We start from the raw sequence: 22776 nt of genomic DNA on the forward strand, positions 1-22776 counted from the left end.
CCTTACCTGTGGTTAATGCTTTCCCTTTGCTGTACACTACATTTTGCTTGCAAACTTGTGCTGGTTGGCTGTTAAGGAACAATGGCATGTTGGACAGCAGAGATGCTTGTGCTTGTTTACCTCAGAATTGAAAGAGTTGTTCCCAGTTAAGGACCAAGAGAATCAGTCTTGATTTGTTCTTGCAAGACACCTAAAATGCTCTAGTTGATCCAGACAGGAAGCAGCTGTCTTGGAGTTACTTTGCTCTGTGAATAAAAGATAAATGTCTACATTATATTTAGGCTGTTATGCTGAAGTTTGCTGCAGTATTAGACAAACAGCTTTTATATTTTCCATCTATCAAGCTTCATCTTTTAATAAATGAGTGCATGGAAATGGACATCCCTTCACATTGACAAATAACCATGTATTTCTGCATGAATTTCTGAGTAATGCCTATGGAAAGGAACACTTATTACCAGGGTACTAATTCTCACTGAAGGCATTAAAGAGCAGGTAAAACATAACAAGACTACGTTTCAAAAGCCTTTGAAATACAACCTCCTTCCCTTGTACACTGTATTTAGGGAACTGGCTGTCTGTTACGAGTTGAGCAAAATTATAATTTTGGAGGAAATGCTTCTATCCATGGTCTTCAATTAATGTGGAACAATCACTAAACAACACTGAACTATTCCATAATGGTTGAGGCAATTCCTTTGCAAGATTTTGACGGCTTTTTCTTAAAATGAAGCTGTCAGAAATGTTTGTTTTATCATGCTACTGTGTCATCCTGTGGGAAGTGCAAACTACCTACATGACATTTACAGCTGCTGCATCTGATCTGCAGTGAGGTTCTGTTAACATCTCAATAAAATAAGAATATTATTTTCATCCTTTCATAGGAGCTGCAATCTGATAGCCTTTTCCTTTTTTTTTTCTGCTGTGGGCAGAATATCCATGGGTCATAACCAATAGATAATACCTGTTGTAGAATTTGTGTGAATGTGACCTGTCTTGGAATTAAAAAAAAAGTAAGGAATTTCAAGGAAAATAAAAATTCTAGATAGTCAGGCCTACAGCTACAGACATCATTAGTGAAATTAGCAAAACTAAACAAACCAAACAGAACTACAGTGGAACTTAATCTGGAAAATACATGAAATAAAGAGAACAATTTTTACAGTTGAATCTCTTAAATTAAAGAAGGAACAGTTTCTTTCCATAACTTGCTAATGGATTTAATTTCCCAGGGGCAAAGATAAAAATAAAATCCTAATGCGTTCCCTCAAAACCCTTATCTTTTGTGATTCATGAATATAATTTAAAGCTATGTCAGGAAGCTTCAGTCATGATGACTCTTCTGCTGTTGTTACTGACTCTTTCACTCACTGTGACGTCCTGGAGGTGCTCAGAGCAGACCAAGAAACTGCACTCTGTTATCAAGGGGAAAAGCTGCTGTGTGTTAAATTGTGAAAATGAGTAGTGCTTTAGAGAAGGAAGGGTGTCTCCTGCTTTTAAGAACACAGGTTCTAGCTGCTTTCTTTAACACACACACACAAAGAGTTTTGATTTTGGTAGATGGGAGGAGAAAGATCTAAGCAGCATGTCCAGAATGAGATCACAGTGGTGCACATGTGATCTGACCTGCTGGCCTTAACACATTTACTCTTTGCAGTGCAGTTTAACTTATAGGAAACAAGAATCAAAATTCTCTTGCATTTCAACACAAATTTGTGTCCTTTTAATTTCCAAGTCTTCTCTTCCATGTGAGACAGTGGTGGAATTTTCTGTCTGAATGATCCTGGAGAAGAACATGTATCATGGTAGTGCTCTCCACATTAATGTGAGAGAGTAGTTTTGTAATGACAGTTCTGCTTTTTCTGTCTGGCATTTGAGGTGTTTGACGTCCAGCTGCAAAGCCCGTTAGAGTTTGGATCTTGCTGTTTGGCATTAGGAGTCATCTCCCCCAACACATTAGCCCTGTAGATCAAAGCAGCTGAGCTCTGAAGCTTGGACTGAGAGAGGGCAGTGTTCTTACAGGTCACTGCCCTGTAAGGGTTTCTCTCTGGTGGCCCTGTAGCATTAGAGCAAGCTCAGCTTTCCAGTTCATGTCTTCTGTCTTTTGTTTGGAAGTAACAATCTAAAGGGTGATTTGGTCCAACAAAATATTTTAGGTTCCTTGTTGAGTAGCCCATCTAGACCATGTTGGAGAGATTCTTTCAATTCACCAACTGGATGTGTCCTTCAAATAAGACCATTTGTCCTTTGGTTTTCCAATTAAAAATAGCATTTTTCTAAAGTAATAGCATGCAGTGCATCTCCAGCAGGAATGTGGCTTTGAAGGGGGAGCTCCCAGTGTCACCACTTACTGTGGTCTGGTTTGCTTTGCATGGTGCCCTTAGATCGCAGGGAAGAAAGGTTTTCAGAAGAAATACTACCGAAATTTCCACTGTGGGCATGCAGCAGTTGTGCTCCAGGGCCTCTATACTGGACTTTCAGACAGTGTGGGTATTCCAGGGGAATAGGAAAAAGACATTTAGCCTAAAGGACAAAACTAAATCTATTCTAAAGCATAAATCTAAGCAGATTCTGGATAGCTTTTACTTATTGATGTTGATCCATCTCTTCAGCTCCCTGTTGAACCGAATTACCAGCTAATGAGGACACAGTTGTGGTGTGGCACACTTTATTCCTCCTGATAGGACTTCATGAGTGGATTCTGTGCTTAATGGTCAGCATACACATCTAAAAAAGAAAGACCGTATTGATTCTCCTCTGTTTTCCTCAATAGCCATGATAAAAGATACTGTTTTACAAGCAATTCTGGTTTTTTACTGGAGAGGAAAAAGCAATAAGAAACAGGAGTGACAACCCCTTCCTAAGACCACAGCCTTGACATATCTTTCTAAGGTTTTTTTTTTTACCTCACCTTGTGTTTGAGGCATAATTGCAATGAGGCATTTTTTAACATTGACTTTTCCAGTTTGAAGATTCTCAGACCATGTTTTAATGTCTTGGCAAATTTGACCTGTTTTCTCAAGATTTAAGCTGCAAATGCTGAATACACTGTAAAGCAAAGGATGTATAATTATAAAGTCCTGAAGAGTTCAAGGGTAATGACACAGAATTCACTTGCATTTGCATTTTAAAACTCTTAGGTGTAACTACATCTGAGCTAAAACAGCTGTAGTACATAGGAGGATTATAAAGATTTTAGAGGTATGAATGAGTAAGTGTGAGTAGTGAAATGGCAGACAGAAGACAGATCATTAGGACATAATCACCAGTGCTAAAATTTTTCCCCAGGTCACTCAGCCAATACCTTTATTGCTTAAACAGTGCCAAAATATCAGTGCTGGTGTACTTTATATAAAGTAAAATGATATTACCAGCCCTGTTTGATTTAGGATGTTCTGTGCAATGTCTGCTAGGATGAGTCATGAGTGACCCTTCTTTCAGCCTCTCATGTCTCTTGGATGTCTTTCATTTGCGTGCTGTCCTTAACTTAGGCCATGAATTATGTGCAATTGAACTAGAAAGTCATGGCTTAGCTGTGGGACATGTGTTTTGAATGGGGATGTATTACATAGGGTAAAAGTCCACATTTCAGGCTTGGAGCATTTTCTTTAGATGACCTGCTATCTCACCTGAAAATTAAATTAATTTCACTCCTTAACATAAAATTTGTGGCAGTTTTTTTGGAAATCTGCTCCTGAGCAACATGTTTCCTTTGGGTTCTTTTTTCAAACTGTCAGCCTCACCTTCTACTGTGGAGTCAATTAAGTGCCTTTTGGCAGCCACACTATTGTGAGAAAAATTGAGGTGTGAGTCTGAAAATCTGAAGGAATTTATTTTCCTTTGAACTTAGAGCTACTCCCCTCAGAAAACAATTGGTCTACTGTAAAGAGAGAAGGGAAAGTACATGGGCCTTTCACTTTAATGAAAGAGGCAGTTTTTGTTGTGGTTTTTATTTTTATTTGGGTTTTTTTTTCTTATTGTTCTCACTGAGAATTTTTCTAAGGCAAAAGCAAAGTACAAAACTACTTTGCTTTTTTGAAAGTGTTATCATAGTAGGATTCTGATGATAGTTGCATTTCTTTCACCCTAATAGTGTTCCAAAACCACAGTTACCATTAACTTACTTGCTCTTCCTAAGTTGTACCTAACCCAATCTTCTCCTCTTGTGTGCTCTTTGCAGAACAGTAATTTGCTAAAGCTCTCTGCAACATATTGAAATGTTGTAGAATAAAAAGACTATTTTATGAAACTTGTTTATGAAGAATTGTTGGCTAATCTTGATAGGTTCAAAAGTCAGCCAGAAACTGGGCTTTGAGACTTAAGATACATCCGACAGATTAAAACCTTCTTTTGTCAGAATGAAATTCAAAAGAAATCCTTAGGACTCAGTTATCATATATATTCATACCTTTCTTAACATGTGATTTTATTGTGTAGAATAGTGCATATCATTTTTCTCCAACAAGAACGAACTGATTTATTAAATATTTCTTTAATTCTTTATTTCACAGTAGAATGTCTATCAATCTAACCTGATTTACATAGCTTAGCAATGATACTGCTGAAAGAGAGATGATGACCGGTAAGACCTGTATTCTTGATCATCTCTTTTATTTTAAATTCAGTCACCTGCAGATCGGTGCAAGAAAATCCATGCTGGGGATGAAGTGATTCAAGTTAACCACCAAACTGTGGTATGTATAACTATGTTCTGTGTCAATTGGAGATAGAGGTGTCGGGGCACATTAGCATGTGTAGAGAAGAATTGTGTAGAAAAATGTGTTTTTATAAGTCATTATTTCTTCTAACATCTAAATTTTCCTTTTCTCTTTTGAAACCACACAGTTTTTAAGTCTTTAGCTAAAACCTGATCATCTGAGAATTACAGGAAATATTAAGTTAGGCTAAATATCTGTAGCTTGGGAGATCTGTTAGGCTGTTTTCTGCTTGCCCATGCACAAGTTGGTTTAAGTGTAATGGAGATTTTGGGTTGAAGGGATGTAGGGAGTTGGAAATACTGTGCCCTTGTGGGTTTAATGTCAAGAATGCTTCCTGGACACTGGAAAACTTACTGCTTTCCAAACATACTGGAAAATGTAGAGTGTGATTTTTAAGAAAACAAGCATGTGAAATTCCCATAGGGGTACATAGGGTGGTTGACCTAATTTAAAGACAGGTTTTAAATTTGGAACTTAAAATTAAACAAACCTTTCAGATATGATAGTCAAGAAAACTAATACCATGCAAATTGCCCTTTGTGGGAACAGATACTTGTTAATGCCTGGTGATTTTATTTAGGATTAATGAACTGTTAAAATTAATTTACCATTTCTAAGGGAAGGCTTTTTAAGAGAAAAGGTGGACTTACAATATAGAAAGCAGCTATTCTTTTTCCAAAGTATGAAGTTTCTTGAGAGTAGTGAAAGTCAATATATGGTATTAGTGCAGCAGCCATTTGTTCAAAGTTGTGTTTTGCCATTCCATATGGGGCTCCACTTCCAGCTTTACATCATGTCAGCTCCTCTGCACAGATTAGGGTATTTCACTATACCTTCCAGTTAAGTTTGAAATCAAATAAATTGTACATATGTTGCCCTTAATAGATGAGAAGCTATCTTTAGAGCTATGCAATGTAAATTGATAAATCTGAGCAGGTCAGGGTGAATTGTAATACTGTTTTGGCCATACAGCTTCTTTATAAGTGTTGAATCCTATGATTACTTTTCATGTACAGTTGATGACTAATTTCTCTGGTTTTCTGCACTAAGGGAGCTTATGACATCAATTTAATTTGAAAAACATTCTAGAGCATTCTTATTTTGGCTATTAAAATGCATACACATCTGAATAAGCACATCATTAAACATTCAGTACTAGCTAGCTATTTTTCCCGAAAATTTCTGATGGTGCTGTAAAGTTGCCTTGTCAACTTGAAAATTTCCAATTGGCTAGGTATTTATTCTGGTTTTCTTAGCACATCTACACTGCATTTATTTGATGGAAAGAACAGCTTCTTAACCCTAACACTACCAGCAATGTTTTGACTAGCCTTAAGATGAGCTTTCTTACCTACATGGATGGAATATTTAACGCAGGATTTGAGTGTCTTGGCTTTTGCAAAAGTGAAGTATTTTCAGAGGCACAGAGAAAAGTAGTTGTATTTCTAGGGAAAAGGACCACAGAGAGCTAAGATAAACTTAGTTTAAATGGTGAATATATATATAGTAATAGACTAAACCACACATTTACTTATGCTTTTCTTTGTTATATCAACAATATAATTGAAATAGTTGTCACCATTGATGCGATGTATACAAATAATTTTCTTGTGTTCTAGTGTTAATTTTCCACAGTGAAAGTCAACTACGATTTTCTTAGAAATCTGATAGTACCTCCCATGTTACCTTTGCAAAAGTACACTACATTCACTCTACAATTTTAAAAAGCCCAAATATTTCATTTTTTCTATAGATTCTGCAGAATTTGATACAAATCTAAGTAAATCCTTTTGTACTCCAGCCCCTGTCGTGAGGAATTTACTATCCAGTTCTAGGAATCTGTTTTTCTGGAAAGAGGTGTTATTCCTTATACTGAGTCTTGCTTAGGAGGTAAATAATTCTGAAGATACTACATTTTGTTTTTACTGTTTATTGATTTTTTTCACACTTGATATACTACTCACCAGCAGCAGATACAGGACAACTTGCTGCCTGTAATTTATCATACATATACATATACATATATACATATCATATGTAATTCATTGTACTTATATCACTAGTACTGACCATAGAAATAACTGATTAAATTTTTTAAATATCTGATTTTTTAAAATACCTAATTCTAAAGCTGTAGGGAAGTGTTATTGAAATGTAGCTTCTATTAAGGTCATATCTTGTAAACGAGGACGCAAAATGTTAAAAAAAAAAAATCTTTAATTTCTTTTAAAGTCCCTTTTAAAAAAATTTATTCACTTATTTCAGTGTATTTATCTGTCAAATTGAAGTTCATGTCTATCTTTTTTACTTTATATTTCAGAGAGTAAATACAAATATGAGGAAGAGAAGTTCCATACAATTGGTTTTAAAATCCAACTTGTTAGATGATACTTTTTACAAGAGTCACACTGTAATAACTATGAAAAGGCTGCTTTTTCAGAAAGCCCACTGGCTTTCAAATAAGTAGCATGACAAAGTAGGAGAATGGTTAAGTGATTTATACTGATTTTCATTATGCATGTCCTAATACTGGGTGTCAAATAGTTTTAAGTTATCTGTTGACATCCTCTGCTTGTAGTGATGCTTAAACTTTGTAGTATTTCATTTGGCAGTGAAATAAAAAAATTTCAAGTGATTATTTTGATTGTTTGCTATTCAATATAAAACATGCATAACAGGATTAGTCCACTTGTTGCTGGCAGGATATTTGGACTGTTGGAATCTTCTAAATTTAAAAAAAATTGATTAGGCCTAAAGTCAGTGAAAAGTTACTGTTCAGAAAATTGGTTTTTAAATAGTGGTTTCTTGAGGTTAAATAGCTATGTGGATCTTCTGTGTCAGTTTTGCCTTACAGGACAGATCTGTTCTTCAGTAGCTCTGTAACTCCCTCCAATATGAGAAAGTCATGGACCTGTTAGATCCAAGTCCAGAGGACATCACAAAGATGATCCCAGGGCTGGAACACCTCTCCTATGAGAACAGGCTGAATGAGTTGGGGTTGTTCAGCCTAGAGAAGAAAAGGCTTTGGGGAGATTTTGTAGAACCTTCCCAAGGGGCTGCAAGAGAGCTGGAGAGGGACTTTTTACAAGGGCCTTTATTGATAGGCCAAGGGGAATACCTTTAAACTGAAAGAGGGCAAGTTCATATTAGATGTTAGGAAGAAGTTCTTTGCTGGGTGGCTTGTAAAGGACTGGAAAAGAGAAGCTGTAGATGCCCTATCCCTGGAAATGTTCAAGGCCCGGTTGGACAGGGCTTTGAAGGGGATGTCTCTGCCCATGGCAGGGGGTTTGACACTAGGTGATCTTTAAGGTCCTTCCAACCCAAATGATTCTGTGATTCTGTGACTCTTTTATTAAAATTCAGAGGATTTAGACAATGTCTTCTAAAATTCCCTGTGAATTTCATCCTTAATCTTTTTTTAAAAGCCTGGGTGTCTAAAAGATTTCCAATGTAAACAAACAAGCAAAAACACCTTCCTCATTTGGATATTTCAGAATTTGCACTGTACTGCAGTACTCATGTTTCTGCCCATATATAATTCAAAAGCTTCTTTTGGCTCAAGATAGTCTTTTCTTTAACCAACTAAAAGTGCAGGACACTATATTATTGCTTAAATGAGTTAGTACTCTCCACAGTATTCTTTCTGGTTGCATCAGTGATAAAACAGTAGAAAAAATACTCCAAGCAGAAAACAGGGATGTACAGACTCAGGATGCTATAGCGTTCTTGATTAACAGTCTGTTGTTGTGTAATAGTTTCTTTATTTTGGAGGCATATTTGGCACAATGCATATACTTTGAATACCAGTATGATATGACTTATGGATTGAATACACATTTGATATGACCTGATAGACTTGTGGATTCCCAAAATTTCTGTTTGTTGACTAAAACTCATCAGAAGTCACGTAAATATTGATGATGGGAAAAAGTAGGTGAGTGGTCAGTTATCAGTCTGTTGCATGTAGAAGCTGGTAGTTGGAATTGGTTTTTTGGCATCTTGTAGTAGATAACACTTGGCTTTTATACAGCAGATTTCTTACTGTGGAAACTCCAGTGTGCCAAACCAAGACTTTGGTTTGGCACACTGGATAGTTGACTTACAGGAACTCTTTTTATATTTACAGTACAAAAACTTAGAGGAGATTTTGCTAAAATTCCTCTGAAACATGACAGGTACTTTGACAAGATCATACCTTGCTTTGTTGGAAGAGTGTACATTTAAGGATATGATGTCTTTCTAGATACTCATCCTAAATTAAATCTTTGTTTAGGAAAATGGAAGAACAGATTTTTAAGTTTTACTGTACAATTAGTGAGGAAAGTTCAACTTCTACAGAATGTCTTAGGATTTTTTTTGGGAGTTGGTAAATTGCAGCTCCTAGGAAATTCTGAACTTGGGGTGCATGTGAATCTCTGGAGTGTATGCACCCAAAATGGAGTTTGCAGTAGATGGCTTCTTATTTTGGGAGGACAATCAAACAAAACACCTCTACGTACAAAAATTATGTTGCAAATATTTGTTTATTTTTTTCTGCACTGTTTCAGATCCAGCTAGGCTTTTGTGAGCACAGGTATTTAATTTATGGCTTTGTTAACTTGGCTTTTAATGAAGCAGTGTTTCTAAAGAGGCTTAGTGCAGAGTGGGCTGGAACAGTGATGCCTTGAGAAGCTACCTGGAACAGAGGCTAGACAGTGTTAAAGGAATAAAGTAGTAGGTATTTATTAAAAGGCCTTCAAAGGATACACCTTGGGCAGACAAGAGCCTGGCCGAGGCTACGCCCAAGATGGATGATGGGTCATGACTTTTCACACTTTTATAAGTTTTGGTCCATTTACATACTGGGGTGAGTTGTCCAATTACTTCAGGTTATGAAGTCCCATCCTTCCAGACTGCTCTCCTCAGTTCATTGATGTTTATACCTTTTGGGCCTGAAGCTGCAACGGTGTCCTTGGTTCTCAGGCTGGAAAAGGATTGTTTTGTCTGACTAAACTGAAGAGGACCTGCTAACGCTTCATATGAAGCTCAGAGTTATATACTAATGCAGTAGAGAATCTGGAAAATATGAAAGCTAAAACATAAGTCATCAATAGTACAAGGGAGGGGACAAGCCAGGACAGTCAAAGCTTTTAACATAAGATGTTTGACGCCTTATATACAACTTCCATTCACAACATCTTTATTTAAAACAGTACTTTCATTTTCTTATGATACTTGACTTGGAAAAAAAAAAACTAAACAGTGCAGCAAGATCATAAAAGTTCAAGGGACATAAGCTTTTTTGTTCAATTTCCTTCAGTCGCTGTCATGCATGTGCTTTTATGGAGGAGGATATAGAGGAACAGCTCCCACATCATGTTTTTAATTCTCTCTGAATTCTTGGGCTTTCTCTGTTTATAGAAGTTTGGTAAATGTTGACACAAATATTCAGTTTTAAAGGTGGATGTGATTTACATTTAAAGGGTTTTTAGGGCTATCCAGAAATGTTCATGGAAGTCTTTATGGAAGTAATCAAGTTCTGTAGGGCTCTGTCCTAAACTCTTTGTAGTTTGCCAGGATAAGGGGTCCATACTTTCTGGCAATTGTAGTGTGTCCTTTAACCACCCTCTCAAAATTTCAGTACAATTCCTTATCCTGTTTTTACAATCTCTGTGAGTATTGTGTAGTACTGAAAAAGGAACTAAATTGCCATGACCCCTTCAAAAGAAAAAATATTTTTTATCAATTCTCTTTACCATGGAATTTGTCTTGAGACTACATGGTGTTATTTATGTTATCTTTTATACATAGTTGTGCAGTTACCCACAAACATATTGTTTTATATTGCATATGTCAGGGAAGTGTGGTATTGCAGAAATGAAATGTGTGAGAGAACATGATCTTTCATTTCCCCATGGGAACAAATACTGGATGCTCTTGTCCATGCAATCTCTTTCCAGTTGATCCTAGGGGATCACATGCCACTTTGATGAGCGCAGGCTCATTCTTACGTAAATAGGGTGTTGTGCCGTTGTGGGCATTCAGTTGCACTTCTGTCTCTGGCAGGACAGAACAGCCAGCAAACAAGTCATTGTCACATCTGTGTTAGAGCAGTATAAGCTTTGGCCAGCCCATGCTGCTTCACATTTCTGCCAAACTTTAAATAACTTTCCTTATTAAATTTTCACACTTAAACACACCTGTGTCACGTTCAGTGGAATTTCATTTGCAGCAGAAAGCCACTGCTGCCATTCAGCAGCTACCTTCCTCCTAGATGACAACAGAACTAAACTATGTCAGTTTTTCTACTTTAATTTAGTCAACCCAGTTGTCTTAGATGAAAGCATTAAACCTGGTTGACTGTGCCCAAGAACAGAAAGGGTACACTCTCAGTGTCATTAGTAAATCACAAATGGTTATAGAAACTGCTCCTTACTGCCTCTGGCTTTGTGAGTGGCACATTTGGTCCTGTAGCCCGGCACTGGCATCCCACATCCAGTGTGCTCCTGGTTCTGTGCTCCAGAGCACCTGGTCCCAACCCTCTCCTGCAGTCTGGTGCACAAGAATATGTGCTGGGCATGGTAAGCCTCATCTGTGGAATTCGTGTGGAACTGGTGGAGCTGTGAACAGTCAAGGCCCGAAGGGTTGGCATTGCTGTGAGTCCTTTCAGGAAGTTCTTTCAAGAAGTTGGCGCAACAAGAGATGCTCATCATCTCATATGACTGGGACATGGCTTCAGTACCCATACACTGTATTTCTAGAGGTATTTCCTGCCAGCTGATTGTGGTCTTGCTCTCCAAATGCCATTTGCTATGTCCTACAGCTCACTCACAATCAGATTTCTTTTATTCTGTCCTGGCTGTACCCCAGAACGGACAACTCTACTGCTAATGAGCCCTGGTACTTTACTTGTGTGATTATATGAACATACAGGGACAAGATTCAGCAGATAACATTCATATTGAATTCTTAAATTATTTTTCTTTTGGGGGAAAAAATTTATTTTGTAATTAAGGACATAGACTGTTCTGTACAGCTACTGTTTGGGAATACACACCTGGGCTGACTTTCAGGCACCAAAGTATATTTTGAAAGCAGTGTAATTGTAGTAAGAAATCCTCTGCAGACACCAGTTGACTTTTTCTGTGAGTGTCACTGGTGGGCCTTCATAGTGTCACCCCTGGCAATAGCCACGTTTCTGAGTCCATATCCAAGCCTAGTATTTTTATACAAGCTATACTTAGTACTCCTGAGGATGTAAAATTGCTAAAAACTGCTGCAGTATTCTGTGGAGTATTTTTGTGACCTAATTGATAAATTCAGCTTTCTGCACAGAACACACTGGAAGATGATGTATTTTAATGGTTTTATTTTTTTGAGGGTTTTTTTCTGTTTTGCTTTTTTCCCCCACATGGTAGAATTTCCATAAGAAAAAAATCCTCTAAGTGGTGCTGTAAATGGTATTAATATTTTCAACATAAATATTGAAAGACAATAGGCTGCCAAAATGTTTTGCATATATTCCTGATAAAAATTATTTTCATATTCTCAGTAGTTGCTACTGGCTACAAACCTTGGTACAATTTGTATTTGCAGGCAGTTTAAATTAAAATTTTAACAATATGTTCTCTATAGTGAGAATACTGTAAATTCTGCAGTTAAAATGGTTATTTCAGAATATATAATTACAGTATTTTTTATTGTCAGGTAGCAGATATTAAGTAGAATTAGCGTTTTCTATTGTTAACATCTTTTATGCCTGTAGAACAGAATACAGATTATATACATCTTTTTGTCTCATAAGAAGAGGTTAAAAAGGCTTACTGTTGGTGTATGTTCAGGTGTGTGTATTTGGAAAGGAAGGCAGGTATTATTCTGCTGCTAATAATTTCCTTTCAACTGAGTTTGCTGAAAATTGAACACTGTAGAAAAGGTGATGAAAGCTAAAGGAGGGTTGTCTTCAGTGTTGTGCATATTAACACAACTGGCATTACAGTTGTGCACAGCCTGGGCCACATAGGAGTTAGGATGGAATAATTTTGAATACTTCTGTGCCTTGTGCAGGTAGCAGCTGTGTACATGACACAGCTGATCTTCAGGTGCCAGCCTGATCTTCTGTTGCTTAATCTGTTGTCTTATTCTGATGAAATTAGGAGCTAACTGTGAGGAAGTGTAAGACAGTGATAGTTGTTGTAAAAATAGATCAAAACAGTAAGAAAAGCAAATCCATGCTCCTATGGGAGGAAAAAATAAAGCAAGGGAAATTCTATTATTTGTGTAGATGTACTGTGAGCATGTTAATTTTTATTTTTAAAAATCTCAGTACTGGATTCAAATAACTCAGTGGCTTGAACAGAGTACATGGTCTATGGTTGATTATTGTAATGGAAGTAAAAAGGAAAAAAAAAAGAAAAATTCTGTCATGACTAAATAATTCCTGCATTTTTAAGACAAATTCTTTTAACTCCATTTCCCTGTCCTCCCTTTAGCTAAGTGATGCTGCATAAGTTTGCAGCTCACTTACAGGCTTATTTTGGATTTGGATTTTCTTTTTTTTTTCGGGTTGCTTGGTCATTAGTGACTTTAAGTATTTTTTTTTTTACCATTTCTGTGTACATGTCTTAATTTATTTTGCCTATATGAATTCAGTCTCAAGAAACATCTGCTTCAACAGTACCAGCACTTTAGCTGGGGATCTCAAATAGCTTATTTATACACTGAAAAGCTGGGGGAGGTCAAAGACTGTTGGAATTACTGACTCACTGGAATAATTCTAAAATATTAAGTTTTGACAATGTAAATCTAATCTGAAAGAAATTATATATGTAGGTATGTTTACATATGTGTATGCAGGTATGTTTACATATGTTTATTGTTGTAATTCCAGGACAAGCATTTGGGGATGAGACTGTGCAATGCACACACATATAAATCAAGTTCCCATGGTGAGATGAAGCACAGGGCCACAAAAATGAGTTCTTGTAAGGCAAATGTGGCTGGGGGTTAATACTGCAGGGTCACTCCTGAAGAGCACATTTCTTATGCTGCATGAAATGTGGAGAACTTGGCTCTTCCTCTGCCCTGAGGAGGGGGGAAGCCATCCAGATCCATCCTGCAGCTTAATCTGTGAGAAAGCAGGGAGTAACCCAGTCTGCCTAACTCCTGCCTGAGCCTCCAGCTCCTGCCACCAGCTCTTTCTGCCTGCTTAGATATTTATCAGCACTTGAGTTTTCTTAGCATTCACCAGAGGCCACCCAAGGATGCTGAAATGCCTCTTCTTAGGCTGGGGAGCTACTGTACTTTGCCAGAAGCCCTGCTGAAATGCATAAGCACCTGGGCTCTCCATATATTCCCTAGAAACTCTTGGAAATGAGGCCAAGCAAGGACTCTGGTGGCAGCACCTTTGTTCATAAGAGTTTAATTTCTATGTCCTTGCTGAAGAAAGGGTGGGGCCTGCTCATCACAACAGGGCTTCCAGACCCTGTTCTCTGCAGTGTGTGTTAGTTTGTATTGTATTTATATTACACAAAAAAGTGGTGTCTGGGAACTGGGACCAGAGCCCTCATTTCCCATATCCCAGTGCAAGGACCTAAAGGTTTCTTGCCTGTTGTATGATTGGGGTTTGTGTTTGCATAGTCCCATCAGCACAGTGCTTTGCCCCCATGGAAGTTATGCACATCTTGGTGCTTGAGACATCTTTGTAGTATTTGAAAGACAGAGTTTAGTCCTTCTGAGGATAAATAGTGCTGAGATCCATGTTCTGAAACTAGATGGAGGGTTGAGTGAAAACCTTCCAAACTGCCAGTAGCTGTCTTTTCTGGTTATATGTGCTCCTGGTTGAAGAGACAGATACCTTATTATTGCCACACTGCAGACAGCCAGTCACTGCAGGTACCCGAGCAAGGGGAAATGCTTAGAATTTCAGAGGTACAAAAATCTGAACTGGAACCAACCCCATTTTTTTAGAGCCATACCCTAAAATGGGGAAATGAGACCTTTCTTCCTCAGAAATTGTACCTAGTAACTGACCTTTATGTCTGTAAAATATATACTCAAACCCATAAAGTTAGAGTCTGCTCTTCCAACAAATATGCTCATTTATTTGTTCTAGGATGTTGTACTAGCAATGACTCAAAAGCAAAACAATGGGGTAGCTATGAGCTGAAGGTTGATTGTATCAGTACAGAATGAAAGGTAAGCATTGCTATTAAACAGTGTCTAGGCTTCAGTGCAAAGCTGATTCTCTGTTTTTGGATAAATCAAATCTTTAGTTCCCCCATGGATAACACAGATGGTTGCCTCCTATACTGAGGTGCTCTGTAATCATATTACTAATATTTTCAAGTTTGTTGAATTGTGGTGGTACTTTGCTGTACTTGCAAAAGTTAAGCTCTGGTTCAGATACATGTTCTGACAAGGAAATGTATTTAGGGCAGCTTAAAGAGAGGTAGTGGTTTCTGCACTCAACTCTCAATTTGATCCTAACTTAGTTCATTCTTGGGAAAGTCTCTTAATTGTGATCTTTAGTGTACATAGCCAAAAATTAATTTAAAAATCACTTATTTTATGGTTTGGTGGTAGTAAGCAAAAGTTTTAGTGAAATACCAGGAATTATTCAAGTAAGAGATGTGATTTTTTCAATGTACTTGACATACAAACTGTATTGTTGTGACTTTGGGCAATGATACAGTGCAGTATGATCAGTGACATTTTAAGGATACACAGAACTGACTTTTAACATTGAATTAGAATTGCATTGATTTAAATAATGTAGCCAAGATGCTCTTTAATTAGAATTGCAGCCTATGCAATCACAATATTATTAACCTCTCCTCTTTGGGAGAAAACCATTATGCAAGAGCGGATGCTATTATCATGCTCGCTTAAGAACCTGGATAAATACCTGAAAAGACATCTACTGCTCTCCTGACACTGCTTCCCCTGCTGCATACAGATACAGCTTTCATCTCTGTGGTGGTCCATGCTGTAAACATTCTTTTGTGGTTTCCTTACCAGTTATATTTTCTGGAGACAGAAGACCTATGGCTTTCCATTAATTTTTTGCCTTTTCAGGCATCTGCAGCAAAGGGAAGGTAAGAAGATACTTGCTACTAACATTTGTTTCATGGGGCTAGCAGCTGACTGTCCTTTCTTCTGGCCAGTGTTCATGGAGAGCAGTCTGGTAATTTAACAGCATGATGCTGTTGAATTTCTTGTCAGATTCTCAGTTGCTTAAAAACGTGCTATGTTTGATATTTGTTATTTGAAGTGCAGTGTTGGGGATTTTTTCTTATGCACTATTTTTTTTTCATTAAATGCAAGATGGTGTTTGATATGTAAGTCTTAAAAAAACCTGTTTCTTAAGGTGAATACACTTTTGCTCCTAGAAATTTTTCAGGTTTTTTAGCTGAAAAGTGAGTAAAAGTTGAAGCCTGAAGTGTTGATAAGTCAAAGTACTCTGGGTGCATGCAACTAATTACAGGCAACATTGAAAGAAAAAGAATTTTGGTTATCTTCGCAGTCCACCAACTTTTTAAAATTAGACACTACAGTGGATTTTGCTTATTCGCATAGTTAGAAAATAGAAAATGGTTTAGCAGATTATATTTAGCAGCAACGTATTATTTGTCCTTCAAAAGTATAAAGTTATTGCTACTTTTACCTTTTCAAAATCTTCAAGTCAGGAAATAATTAAAGTAACAGCAAAAAAAAGTTTTCTTTTCATGGATGCAGAAAGCTTTCATTAACTTTCATGGGACTCTGGTCACCCTTAGAATGGAATTATGCCTGTAAAAATAAGAACTCTGTTCTGTTTACCATTTGTCTGTTATTCCACCCTCTCAATGATGTAGTTTCTCTGTGTGCTGGATTTGCACACTGCTTTTAAATGATGTAGCTGTTCTCTGGGGTTACAAGTCCTAGATTTTTCAGACTGTAGGTTATTTTATAGCATCCTAAAAATAGGTGTAGAGCCATCCAATTGTATTTGAGCTGCCTGCATGTTAATACTTTACAGATCTACTTTCTGGATCGTAAAATACAGCAGTACTCATGAATGAGCACAGGAATATGGGAATACTGTCATGAGTGCAGCTGTGTGGAAAAAAAGATTGAATGGACTATCATGTTTACTTTCAGACAAAGGAAGATTATTGCCCATCTTCTAAGCTTGTCGTAAGGGTGGAAACAGATTCATTTGGGGGGAAAAACCTATTTAAGAGCAACTTTTAATTATTTAAAAGTGAAATTCTTGACAATTTAGAATAGAAATTAAAAATAAAAGTTTAATTTCAGGCTGTTGTAATAGTAATCCAGATGTGCTTGCTGAAAGCCAAAGAAGCATAGAGATCTTTTAAAACATATCTCAACTTGCTCAGAAGCATGTTTTTTCCCAGGTGGTGGGTGGGGACCTCTAACAGCGCCTTTGCTAAAGCTTGCTGTGATTTGGGTTAGTGGGTGCTTGGCAAGGAGATGAGGAGGATGTGTCAGGGCTGTGCAGGGCTCCCTTCCGTGTGTCAGTCTTGCCCTGCTGAAGCCACCTGGGTGACCTGAGTGACTCTGGAGCACTCTCAGCACTCTGGTGAGGCTGGCCACAGTCCCTGGGCATGTAGTGGTGGAATGAATGAGAAATGAGGAGGTGGCCTGATGCTGGTGCTGTAGGCACCCTGTGTGCAGGCTGTGTCTCTGCTTGGTGTTCCCTGCCCTTTGGGAGCGTGGTGCCCTGCCCGTGCCACCCCAGCAGCACTGTGGATCTGGCCTTGGGCCATCAGCCCTTAGGTATGGGTCACCCCTTCTGTCCCTCCCTGCCCTGGCAGACTCCTGCAGCAGAGCTGCTGTAATGTTGGCAAAACCATCGCTCCAAACTCCTGCAGCAGAGCTGCTGTAATGTTGGCAAAACCATCACTCCAAACTCCTGCAGCAGAGCTGCTGTAATGTTGGCAAAACCATCTCACCACGACCCCTCAGGGCGCCAGTGGCTGTCCTGGTCCCTCCCTGCTTGTGGCCGTGAGCTGCAGAGGGATTCAGGCATGGGCAGCGAAAGCTAGCACTGGGCTTGGCTGCCATCAGAGACATCTCTCCTGACTGCTGCTTCTAGGTGGCACTAGTTTAACAATGTAAATTTATTTTAAAGCAAGCAACAGTAACTTCCTTGGCCCATAAAAATGGCCACCTGGTCAGCATAGTGCGCTGTTATCAAAATTAATTGCTCAAGTTATTTTACTATAAGTAAAACTGTCTGCTAATACAGTCCTCTTACATATATATTGAATTTTCAAACCAGTGTTGAAGCTTTTTTGTTACTGTCCTTTTTTGCAGTACATGGGCAAGGATATGATAGGAAAAGATATTATAGGAACTTAGAAAATTCTGCCCAAAAAATTTGATGATTAGAAGTTGCAAATTTTTAACTGTGGTAGTGAGAAAGGAGATGTTATAGAGAATAAAACCAAATTGTAGTTAAAGGGTAGGTTACGTGTCACTGAAGTGGAATTCTGAAAAAGAGTTTTCAGTTCCAGATATAGTCCCTGTTTTTTCCACTTTGCAGCCTGACCTCCTCAAAAAGATTGTTTTGTCTGTGTCAGAATGAATTTTGAGAGGATCTGAACTATGTTGGAACTGAAAAACAGATCTCCTATGTGGACATTGATTTTCTTCAATTGATTGTTTACTACCTTTTATGTGACTTGCTCGTCTTAGGCCAGTTTAGTTCTTTTTATACAGATTATGAGAAGCCATCAAGGCCTGTCTCAACAGCCAGAAAACTTTTGTCAGGGAACTAGATGAAAGCAGAGGATGGACTTCATTTGAAATTTATAGTAAATTCAGAATTTCACTGTGAAAAATTAAATTGTTTTTATTCATGAGCTTCTAAATTAAATACATCAAATTTAGTGCTTTGAAGCTATTTTTTTTTCTTTAATCCCCCAAACTCTTATGAAGAGACTAGATAATCTCCCATTTATTGCATTGTAATGCATATTTCAAATACATGAGACAGTTTGTCTCTGCAAAGTATGAAAGTGCATTTAAAATAATTTTTAAAATGCTAGCTTAGCCAAAAAGCCCCAATTTTATTTATATTCCTCTGGCTATTTCAGTGAGAAACAGATGGCTTTAAAGTCCAGTTTTCGCATGCAGTGTCCTACCAACTTAATTGAGAAGAACTTTACATCCTGACTCCATAACTGAGGTCAGATCTTGTTCTCCTCAAGGCTCCTGGTGCTGCTTTGTTCAGCAGAAAGATTTTGCTCCACAAATCCCTCTTCGGTTTTTGCATTAGGGAATTACAGTGTGCAGTACCGTAGGTACAGAGATAGCTTACATGAACTGTAGGCTAATGATTCCTTCTTTTGGATAGCAAATGAAACCTCACATATGCCCACAGTGACATTAGGTAACTGTGGGGAATATATTGCTTCTAAGCAGTGGCGGAAGTCTCTAAAATAAGAAAACAGTGTTGTAAATAGCAAGTTTTTTCTTAATAATAATGCAATGTCCTTACACACAAAGCTTGGGCTTGAAGATATTTTGTTTAAATGCTGTTGAAACACAATAGAAGCTTCAGTGGGATGTGGAAATTGAGATAGAGTTGGTTAATTTAATGTTTGATTTTGTTCGAAGTATAATAGCCATATGTCTAGTACATGGGATTGAAAATAAGGATTTCAGCATGCTTGGAATTTTTCTGTGAAAGCTGAAAAATGTTCTGTAAAGATGTATGCTATCAATACCCTTTTTCTTTGCATACAATAATCTTACTGTAGAAGTGCATCCTGGATATATTGGGCTTTGCTGTGGTGGAAACAGGACAGGTAGGTTCACAGGAGCTGAAGAAAGGGTATGGGATTTGAGCTATGTCTGTGATTCAGGGTGGTAAAAACAGTGTTGGCTGAAGTGGCTTGTTTGTGAGAAGCGGTTCTTGAAAGAAGTGATGCTAACCAAAGTGAGGCTTGGTGTAATAGGGAATGAGGTACAAAAAAAGTAGCAACAATCTACACGTGATTATCTTGTTAAGTATGGGTAACGTATGTTTGTGTCATGTTGCACTATTCCAGTGATAAGGAACATCTGTGCTCTTTGTTCACACTGCTAATTCAATTTTTCAAATGTATTACTCAAATGTAAAATAACCGTATCACTTCAAAGTTCTAGATCTTTGTTTTTCCTCTTCTCAGCTGGATAATTTTCTTCTTGACAGTGTTCTTGTACAAATTATGAAAGAAGGAAAATAGCCATAACTGTGATCATTTACAAATTAGGAAAATGTACTTGTTTGTTTAGCAGGGCACGGGTGGGGGACAGAGGAAAAAGAGGTAGAAAAGCTGTCAAATTTACAGAAATTATCACTTTGTGAGTCTGCAGGCCAAGATTTTGAAGGGATATATGATTCTGTGTATTGCCAGTCTAGGTGCCAAACTTGAAAAAGCATACTTTTACTATCCTAAAGCATTTTGCAATAGGTACCTTGTAATCAGGCCACATTCAGACTTAAAACCATTGTCATGACTTAAAATGTTTTAGTATTTTAAGTACTTTTCCCAAAAAAAGCAAAATAAATTATTCAGAAAGTTCTGTCTTGCATTTAAAAGTAGAAACTTGTTGCACACCATTTTAATCAAGGTTTAATTTTAAAATATTTCAAAATACTGTAATTAAATTAGGAAAAAATTATTTTGGGCTAATATATAATAACTGGACTACATTTCTGTCACTGATTTACTGTATTTGTTTCTGAAATCATCATGAAAGAAGCACTTTTTTAAAAAAGGCCTTGTGATTCTGACTTCATTTTTACAGCAGTGTGAAGAGTAGGTTTTCCTGAGCTGGTTTGTGCCTGCATAAGGTGCATGGAGTAGTAGTGAATGGCTACATGTGGTTAGTGGACTTTGAATAGTAACCACAAAGTACAAAATGCTCAGTTTTGAAATGAACTGTCAATGCAAAAGCCAAGGCTTTTTAACTTTCTAGTCTCTAAAGTCTGTGTACCAGAGCTCAGTTTGAAAACACCTTGAGATTTAATTGTGCATTTGCAGTGAAGTAACAGTAGTTTATTAATTCTAAAACCTGAAATTATGCATATACATCTCAATGCATTATAATAATTATTTTAGTTTATGTGACTTTTATGCAGTAATTAAGTTTCGACATTTCTAGAGTTAATCTCCTTTATGATATATATACACTCCTTTATGTTATTTACTAATCTTATTTAAAAAGGGAACATTACATATTGAATAATGTACCTCAATTTTATTGTAATGATTTTACTGGTTACCAGGTGGGGTGGCAGTTGAAAAATTTGGTGAATGCACTACGAGAGGATCCGAGTGGTGTTATCTTAACTTTGAAAAAGCGACCTCAGAGCATGCTTACCTCAGCACCAGCTTTACTGAAAAATATGAGATGGAAGCCCCTTGCTCTGCAGGTAATGAAGCTTAATCATAAGTCATACACCATCATTTTAACTATAGATTATCTCAGTGATGCTTTATTGTGCTTCATCCTCAGCAGCATATGGATTTACTCTTGTATACTTTGAAAAATTGTTTCTGAAATTATTTCACTGCGATTTGTTCTCATAGGCTTAATTGAAATTCAACCTGTTAGAACTTTTCAAAGTTAAAAAGTAATCATCCCAGTGTTCTACAATGCAGAAAAGAAGCCTCAGATAATTTTTCCTATCTAAGGAGAGACAAACATACTTCACAAACTGATAAATTTTAGTTTGATTTCTTGTGAAGATCTCAGTCCAGTATAACCTGGAAAAAAAAGAGGGATAAAAATGATTGAGTTCTCAGTTTGATCACTCATAGAGTTACAGGAAAATTTATAAGGTGATTGTATTCAATAAACCACTTGACCATCAAAATTTCCTCATGTAAACAAAGCTGTATTTGTGTCAAAGTTGTCTTTGACCGAAGGCTTGCACATAAGGAGGCATAGCACAGGATGTCTGGCTGGGCACGTAATTTTAGTAAAACTGCAACGTGCTGGAAGCTGTGGAATGGCTTCATTAAAGCTTTCATGTTTAACTCTAGGATGAAATGTCACTGTGATGGATTACTCTAGGAAATAAAAGTTATGTTCAGACTGATGAAGGCGTGTAACTAACTGCTGGAACCAACAAATAATCCATTTTTCCATTCAGTTCAAACAGAATACTGTTTAGAAATTTATTTTGTTTGCATAAAGAGTGCATTCTTTGGGACATTTTTATTACCACACTAAAAGTTCTAATTAAAAATTGAGTACATATGAAAGAGAAAAGACTTCTGCAAAGTTTGGACAAAAGGAAAATGAGATATGCAAATGCCACTGCCATTATATGTGGTCTTATGCCATTTGAAATATTAATAGATACATTAAAAATTAATGCCATGAAGAACTTCTTTCATATGTGTGCGTATATGTGTGTGTGTGTGTATAAATATTTATATAATGGTGAAATGCATTAAAGTATTTGAAACTAAGATTTTAAATGATTGAGGTGTTTTGGCCTTCCAGATAAGAGCTGAATACACAAAAACATGTGACAAAAACTTTCAACCAGAAATTAGTATATGAAGATAAAATTGTAAATCTGGATGTATGAAATGAATGTATGAATGTCTCTACTTGAAGGCTGCACTTTTTCCATAGCTTTAGTGAGAATATAAATACAAATGTAAACTACACGTCATTGCTTTAAATGGGGACAGATGCTTTCAGTCTAAATGCTGAGCTTGGGTAAGTTTGGTATTTTTTCAGGTGAATTGAGCCAGGCTCCTAAGTACTCCATTTTGCTTCACTTTATCATTTATTACCAGAATAATTATGCTGCAGACCCCACATCAAAAGTTTCTGACAGGTACTTGGGTCTTACTCAACTGATCTAACTTTAGATCTGCTGTGTAAATATCTACATGTCATTCAGGTTTCTCATTTAAACTCCCTTTGGCCAGCAGACATGCATTAGTAATTACTGCTTCATTCATCTTGGCCTGTAGGATACGGTGAATTTTCCCCTGCACGTGCCTCTTCTTCTGCATTTGATGAGAAACGGAATCTGGACAGCTAGTTTGAATGTAAATTATGTATA

The 22776-nt window shown here is 37.2% G+C and overlaps 1 protein-coding gene across 5 annotated transcripts in view; it reads left to right on the top strand.

Annotated features, from left to right (window-relative positions):
* The window catches only part of CNKSR2 (connector enhancer of kinase suppressor of Ras 2), a 205411-nt gene that overhangs the window by 91421 nt on the left and 91214 nt on the right, over nucleotides 1-22776 (top strand). For 4 of the 5 annotated variants that reach the window (XM_041399957.1, XM_041399955.1, XM_041399956.1 and 1 more), the window contains exons 8-9: nucleotides 4626-4694; nucleotides 20977-21123. In XM_041399957.1, coding sequence (XP_041255891.1) covers nucleotides 4626-4694; nucleotides 20977-21123 — 216 coding nt within the window. The remainder of the gene's footprint in view (nucleotides 1-4625; nucleotides 4695-20976; nucleotides 21124-22776) is intronic. The other variant, XM_041399958.1, reaches the window with a different exon arrangement.

The sequence above is a fragment of the Onychostruthus taczanowskii genome, unplaced genomic scaffold (assembly GCF_017590055.1).
Source record: "Onychostruthus taczanowskii isolate IOZ18803 unplaced genomic scaffold, ASM1759005v1 scaffold17, whole genome shotgun sequence".
NCBI lineage: Eukaryota > Metazoa > Chordata > Aves > Passeriformes > Passeridae > Onychostruthus > Onychostruthus taczanowskii.